At 39.9% G+C, this 8016-nt stretch overlaps 1 protein-coding gene across 1 annotated transcript; it reads right to left on the reverse strand.

Annotated features, from left to right (window-relative positions):
- Positions 1-684: 684 nt before the first annotated feature.
- On the reverse strand, positions 685-7776 carry chrnb4 (cholinergic receptor, nicotinic, beta 4 (neuronal)). The gene is made up of 6 exons (XM_079339781.1): positions 7445-7776; positions 5573-5718; positions 4703-4747; positions 4348-4457; positions 2905-3955; positions 685-1426 (listed from the first exon to the last, which is right to left on the reverse strand). Exons 1-6 carry the CDS (start codon positions 7494-7496, stop codon positions 1262-1264), a joined length of 1569 nt encoding a protein of 522 aa, XP_079195907.1. The 5' UTR covers positions 7497-7776; the 3' UTR covers positions 685-1261.
- Positions 7777-8016: the final 240 nt, after the last annotated feature.

The following is an 8016-nucleotide window of genomic DNA, read 5'->3' on the forward strand; positions in this document are numbered from 1 at the left end:
TGATTTATGGGCCTTTTCATGAGTGCCAAATGACAACTTCTACTTTGTTTAGATTGAGACAGATGATGGATTACAGAGGCTCTACATTCATTAATGACAGGGAGATAACAGGTGAGTTATAGGGAAAAAAACAAAACATGAATGATATTGAAAGGTCAAAACACAAATGAAAGAGAATCAAGTGCACATCTTGACAAACATGCTGTTGCCATCTCAGGATTTTAAACAAGAACAGTCTGCAGAATCTGTAACAAGCCCACTCAGCACTGTTTGATGTGCGTCAGTTTGTATGCATGGTGAAGCATCATTTATATTTTGCTGGCCAGTTTAAATAAGCTCTTTTTAGAGATGAACTCTGATAAGAGCATATATGATGTATTCATTTCAACAGGTAGAAGTATTTTTTTCTTGTCTTCAATAAAAACATGTCAAGCCCTACAAAGCTCTATATACCTCTAATTGATTTTTTGATTGTTATTATTTTTGCCTGGTCAGACTTTTTTTTCATTTCAAGTGAATGGCTGTTACACCTTTTTGATAAAATGTTCTTTTGGCACATCTTAAACTAATGTATTGGCTCTGGGCATAAACTAGCCCTGGCATCAAAGATAACTAAGCACTTTGGCAGGAACCTGACAATGTAAAGACTTTATTGGTGATTTCATAGATTTAATCAAACTGAAAGAGGGCACAGTTTACCTTTATTATCCCTTCTTTAATCACACATCACATTTCATCTTGATCACAACGAAAGTCAGTTTTCATCTGACAGCAAGCAGATCTTCCTCATATGTATATTGGGGGAAAATTATGCAACAATTCAGTATAAATCAATGCAGTAAATGTTACATTCAGTCCAGTCCTGCAGAATCCTTTATAGACGTGACAGAAAATGACCTCAGTGCTATGATGTTGAAATGGATCATCGTTTCTTTAATATATCAGGTCCTGTAAAGGGTACTATTGCTGCTAACGTTGCAGCCTTGGTTAATAGAGAATATTGTATTTTGGTGCCCTCATGGATCTTAGTGGTTCCTCTGATTAGTGGTTGCAAGTAATCCTTTGTATACGCACATCAGATGCCTTATTGTTGAATTTTGGCACAGGCTGAGATGCAGTGTAGTCATTTTCAACCAACCAATATGGCTGCATAGGCTTTATGCTTACAACAGAAACTTTCAATAGTCATATTGTCATATAGTATTACCGGTATATTTTTTTTAAAGTAAACCTTAGCTTGCTCTGTAGTATTTCTATTCTGTTACATGCGAGTGGTGTCCTTGCTGGCTCCCTTGCTTGGAATAATCTGAGTCTGGAAGACAGGTTGTAGAAATAAGCCCAGGGTTCCCACCACACACACAATTACAAAGATCCACAGGAACATCCTATCCACCACCATGGCCACATACTTCCAGTCCTCTATCACCTGCAAATGTAAAAAAAAAACATGTAAACATTATTCTCAACATGTTTTGTATATAGACATGTATTATTAAACATCAGTGTGGCAGAGCCACTGCTGGGTGTATCTGAGTGAGTGAATGAAGGAATGAATTGGTGTGAGAGTGATCTTTGTAGTGTCATCTCTTTTGCCATGATGACACTATTATGTAAACATCTCTTGGTTTATATTACATGTGTGAGCATATGAATTGCATCGAATTTGGGAAGAAATGTTTTGTTACAATTTTTCTCATTGTTTTGTTACATTCACTCATCACAGTAATACTGCTTTGTTACAGAACACTATGTTTATGTTATTTAAAGACTTATATGATATGATATGAATAGATGATAAACTATATGAAGTTGCCTTTGGTAGGATCATTTCTATATTGCTCATTTACAGAGACGTTCACTGATTGACCTTTTAACCCCATTTCCAGCCCTGCCCTTGGTTGTTGTTGAAACGAGTAATTCCTCACAAGAAGCCATTGATTACCTGAAGTCAGTCATCAATTTGCTGGTCACAGCCACTGTTTAAGGTTATTCCTTCCTGTGCCTCAGAGGTCACAGACTTTACAATGAATGTTATCATGTCATACAATGACTATTGATTTTCATTTAATTTGATTGGGCAAAATATGGAAGAGGACAGTGTTTAATTCAACACATGCTACCAGATTTTTAGATTATAGATGTAAACCTTTTTGCTATATAAACCCTTGAAAATTAGAACTGTCAGAATTGCAATTCTGTTTTTTGATCTTTTCACTGGTTTTGAACTGATGAGATGTTCATGAATTATTGTATCTCTTGTGTCACACAGTGTGGTGTGTGTGGTGTCAACACAATAAAATTACTGCTCCCAATCTGTTCCTGAGAAAGATTCCAAGTCAGGCTGCCTATGAAGGAATACTTGACACACAATGACATCAGACTGGGAACCGTTACCAACTGGATGTTATGTATCTTTACAACTCACCTGTAGCTCCCACTAAAAATTGTACAAAGCGCTACGTTCTGATGTCCACTGCAAAACAGAACGCACGGCAAGGGAGCCAGCTGACAAAGTTAAACGCTGTCCATATTTTGTTCTTCTTCTGAAGTCAAGTTTGATCACAGGAATTTCTATGAGGTCTCGAGTTAGATCTTACCACAGACATCAATTGTGTGATCTCGCGGTCTGGCTGAATAATCGAGTGCTTGCATTCAGAGGATTATAATTGTTAAAAAATTGGTTGAAACTGACCTTGCTGTATGACTGTGGTCTCCTCTGTTTTTATAATCAGTTAAAATTTAAAAATTATCTGTAGCAGTGTGTAGCCAGATTTTTGTATCTTAACCTCCCAGTGTTTGCAAGTGAGCTTGTCCTTTATCATTTCCTTTAGTTCTGCCATCGGGCCTTTTGTCCATTTTTTAAATATTCAGAATTTTGACATAAGTTGAAATGTTCATACATACACTTTGATCGTCGTCGTCTCCCATCATGTGCTCTGCCACAAAGCGGACCCCATTTACAGCCTCCTGGACTTCAGCGGCCCAGTCTGAATTTCTGCTCTGTGGGAGATCTTGGGTGGAAGCAAAACAACTTGTAAGGTCATTTGGCTGCAGGTCTCCTTTCCTGTTGCAGTGGCTGTGACTCAGTGGAGGAGCTGCATTTTTGTGCCCTGGCATGGAAAAGACACAGTCTGGGGACAGCAGGGCAGCAGATGACATGGTGATACCAGATTTAGATACAACTGGGTAACTCACGCCCAAAATGGCCCTCCTCGCCCGCAGACACCGCTGCTGGCAAAGTCTCTGGCGTGCAGAGTTATTACAAGGGCGTCTCATGAAGAGTAGAGCGGGCAATTTGACCAGAAATATCAGCTTGACCCATGAGGGCATGGTGTGGGTGCTGGGAGAGCGGTGGTGCACATTGAGCACACATACACTGGTAATGATGGAGAATGTGACAAGCACCATGGTGAACATTAGGTACTTGCCTATCAGAGGCACATCCAGTGAAGTGGGGGGGACAATTTTTGAAATTAAAAGCAGGAACACAGTGAGTGCTAGAAGGACAGAGATGCAGAGGGTAATCTTCTCTCCACAGTCTGATGGTAGATAGAAGACCAAGATGGCCAGAGAGGTAATCAAAACACAGGGAATTATCAGGTTGATGGTGTAGAAAAGTGGCTTCCTCTTGATAATGAAGTCATAGGTGAGGTCCACATACGTGGGATCCAAAGGATTGACAGTCCGTCTGCCTGGCAGCGCCAAGATATCCCACTCCCCACTGGGTGTAAAATCATCCATACTGGCCACCTCAGACCTGAGGATCAGGTCGATCTCTGTGTGGTCGTACGTCCAGGATCGGAATTTCAGGGTACAGTTCTGCTGATCGAAGGGAAAATGCTTGACCTCAATCTTACAGGCGCTTTTGTAGATTGCTGGAGGAAGCCAGTTGATAGTGCCATTGAAGAGGACTATAGCATTTGTGAAGACTGTCACCTCATAAGTACCATCAGCACTAATGAGAAGGAAAAAAAAGCCGGGAGAGAGAAAGAACTTTAATTCCTACCAAAACGTATACTTTAGTTTTCTTTTCATGTGTTTTATATGTATTGTTTGCACAAAATATAAACAAAACAGTGTCGTAATGAGGACGATAAGAGGAAAGCTACTTTCTGTATCATTCAAAATAAAATTCAAAACCAAATAGGGTAGACTTAAAGGTGCCTGTATATCACAACGGATGTAGCCCAAGTTAATCAGGTGGAGAATACAGTACATTCATGCCTAAAAAAAAAAGGAAACTATCTTGGTGTGTCTACTAAACAAAAAATCTAAATTCACCATAAATAAGAAAAAGCGTCTTTTTTATTTTGCAAACATTGTAGTGGGTTTTCAGATAACGCTTACTTGTTGTAAAGAACAATATCTGGGAGCCAGATGTGCCTGGAGGGAATACGCAGCTTGTCAATGCCTTCGTACTTAGCTGGGTCCCATGATAACCTGTAATCCTCCCAGAGCTGGAGAGAAAGACAGCGAGACCTGTCCATCAAGTCTGACCTCTACTTGCTGTCTCAGGACCAACTTATTTCGCATTACATGCTTCATTATCAGTGGAATATGTTTAGAGCACAATTATAGAAGTGTTTTGTTCCACATTTAAAGAGGATGAAAGGATACGGTTTAATTCAAGTTCAGATGGAAGGACATTTAACAAGACCCAGGCTGACTGGCAGTTTATGACACAGAGATTCATCAAACTTACCTGAGTGAGCCAGACATTTGTGGTCATGATCTGTTCTCGTTCATTCTGGAAATGTACAAGAGAGATGACAATTACTCTAAGAACTTGTTCAAGCTCAAATACAATTGAGTCAGACAAAAGGAAAAAAAGGTAAACATTGTATAAAATTCAAAAATATATGTAATACTAATGACTGTAAATTTGCTGACACTAAGTGCTGATATAAGCCAGAAATCCAAGTACTTAGAAGGGGAAAAGGCCCAAAACAACAATGACTCTATTAACCTTCAAACACAACCATATTTATAGTTCACACATCTGTGTTCAATGGACAAGAAAAATGCAAGTACTGTAGATGTTTGTCATATTTTCAATTTAATATTTGTACAAATGTGATTATATCGTAATCGTTATTGCTTTACCCTTTAATCTATATTTTATTTCATTTTATTTTTTGTCATTATGCATTACATAGCAAAGTTTTCCCTGAATGCAATGACACATATTGCAGTACAACACAAACTCATAAAATATAGCTCCATGAAGCCTTCTGCCATGATATGCAGCTGGGAGGAGCATCCACTGTAAATCAGAGAAGAGGCTCTATCACTGAGGCTAAAACAGCTTTATGGCCCCTTTTAATCCAATGTGCTGAAGTTTCAATCTGGGCATGACGAAGGCAGCGATCACAGCTGACCACATCTATCCTCCACTTCGTCCATTCTTTTAGAGCTATGGCTTCTCTGTAAAGGGCCGCTTTGAAATTAACTGCTTTCTGAAAGCTTTGTGGCTCTGCACTGTTGTTTTCATTCGTTTCTTCTCATCTGTCTCCCCAGCATGTATTCTCTCCTTTACACTAACATTAATGAGAAGGAGTATTTGGAGTCTTACCACACTGATGAGCTGAGCCAGAGACACTTGCAGCTTCACTGTGACTCTGGCGCTCCTGTTGACAGCCGGGCGGATGAGTGGATTGTAGCGATTCTTTCCCAGCAGCCAGTTCATGAGACGCTCCTCTGAGTCAGCACAGCTGATACCTGTATTCACAATATAGGTCAATGATAAGTATATGCACATGTAACGGATACAAGTACATGTCTATGTTATGGTTGGATGCCTGGGTATTATTGCCATGCTTTTCACACCATGTTGATGCAGTCTGAGGAACTATAAGCTATAGATATCTGCTATCCTGCTCTAACACATTCCTACATTGTTGACATCCTTTTGTTACAGAAATGTATAAAACAAAAGGAAGCAAACAAATCTGTTTGTCAAAATGCTTTTAATAATTCAGCTGTTCACATTAATTCCACAGACTCCTATTTAGTGACTGCATGTGTAACTTTCAAGGTCCTTTTGAACACAGCAGCTGCCAATAAGGGAAAGCCAGACATGGCTGTGTCGTCAAAATTATATCTAAAGACAGCAAAGTCATTTCAAAGTAATGACATTTTTGGGGGGAGGGGAGATGATTAGACTGCAAGCTTTTCTCTTTAAGCAATCTTTGGATGCTCTGTATGTTTGACGTTTAAGAATACCAACACTTAAACTTTGTTTACTTTCCTCCCTTCTTGATAACTGAAGCATGTGTGAGAGGTGAAGAGAAACTGATTGAAACTGATGGTCATTGCTTCTCATCTAGAACAGTTTGAATACATGTAGTAACGCCTCTTTCATTTTGCTTATATGCGGCTATAGTCAAAAATGACCCTTCTTTTGCAGAGTCCTAAACTTTGTGTCATTATCAGCACAACCGGAACTCGGCAGTGTGCGGCTTTGCCCAACGTGTCGGAGCATATTGCCACGACTGTGCCATGCGAGTCATTTTAGTGAGGTCCCATCAAACACAGCCTGATCTCACAGCCACATTTAACAGATGGTGTGTCGCAAAGCCCTTTAGAGGCCAGTCAAACAAAAATTGCTGTGCCAAGGATCCTGAGTTTTTCTTCTCTATATGTGTGTGTGTGTGTGTGTGTGTGTGTGTGTGTGTGTGTGTGTGTGTGTGTGTGCGTGCGTGTGCGTCTGAGAGTGTGAGTGTGCCTGCGTGGGTAGATTGAATTCGGTTATGTTGACATTATGTTGATTGAGAGGGAGGTCAGGCGTGTGAATACATTGCTAGAGTCAGCCATTGCAGAGTTGATAAGGTCACTGTGAAGAAAACTGTAAACATGATTCTACAAACATTTTATACAGTGTGAGTCCTAAGAACATAATGAAACAAGTGAATGAACCAAAACATGGTTGACCTGTATGAATACAGATCAGGTTTTTTTTAGGTTAAGGAAGCTGTTTCTTATAACAACCACTATTTGTTTTATATGTTTGGAGATTATTTTTATACACTAAATGTCTTAACAAACCCTCCTTAATTGTTCTGATTTGGTAACCATAACAGGCCCCCTTTGATGGCAGGACAGACTAATCAAATTGTCCCTGGTAGTACGTATTTAAGGACAATTAAATACAAATTATAGGCACTTAAAATATTATTTACTTTCCAATACAAAACATAAAGCAAAAAAATGGATGTACACACACACAACCACACACACACACACACACACACACACCCACAAACTTAAACTTAAAGCATTTACTGTTGCAATTTGAAACGCCTTTAAAAACACACTTATAACATGGGTTTTTTAATCAAATCAGTTTCGAGCAGGCGTACACAAAAACGTAGAACTGCCTTAATTAGCTAGCCTAATAAATAATTTTGCCACTCGTAAAAAGTCGTAAGAAACAGGCAATACTTACCGTGAAGCAAAGAGAAAAGGGAAGCGAGTAGAATGGGAAAAGCCCGAGTCATTTTTCCAGCACCATCTGCTCCGCGCTGACTGTCAGTGAAAAAGCCTGAAAGCTGCGGTCTTCAGCGCTCTGTCTCTCGGACATTCCAGACTCCTCGCAGTTTGGACACTTAATCAGCACAGTGCTAATGTCTGGGGGGGGGGGGGGGGGGGGGGGGAATCAATAACCGAAAAGTGATACTTGTTACTGCACGGCTTGGCTACTTTGAAACTACTCAACCAATAAACATTCCCTCCTCGAGACAAAGCTCTTACCTCTATGCGCAGCAGCCTGTCCTCGCGCGCTGCTCTCTGCGTCCCCAGCAAGTCCCGCAGCTGGTCCTATAGTAGGACTCCATTCAGCTAGTTTACGCCACTTCTTCAGCAGGTGCGTTTTGGTGGTTCAGGTTACATGCTGATCAAACTATTGTGTCTTGTGTTTTAAAAAAAAAAGAAGAAGTAAGTTTTGATTTCTATCATTGCCAAAATTGTATTTGCACTTGTATGAATCCAGCATTTTAATTTCCAAACAGTAATGGGACA

This window comes from Symphodus melops (assembly GCF_947650265.1).
Source record: "Symphodus melops genome assembly, chromosome: 3".
NCBI lineage: Eukaryota > Metazoa > Chordata > Actinopteri > Labriformes > Labridae > Symphodus > Symphodus melops.

What these genes read in the sequence shown, in the direction of transcription:
- chrnb4 (XM_079339781.1), bottom strand. Translation starts at nt 7,496, where the DNA reads ATGACTCGGGCTTTTCCCATTCTACTCGCTTCCCTTTTCTCTTTGCTT. An exon ending in TGGCTCAGCTCATCAGTGTG is followed by an intron (nt 4,748 to 5,572) that starts GTAAGACTCCAA and finishes GTACATTTCCAG; the next exon opens with AATGAACGAGAACAGATCAT. An exon ending in CAAATGTCTGGCTCACTCAG is followed by an intron (nt 4,458 to 4,702) that starts GTAAGTTTGATG and finishes CTTTCTCTCCAG; the next exon opens with CTCTGGGAGGATTACAGGTT.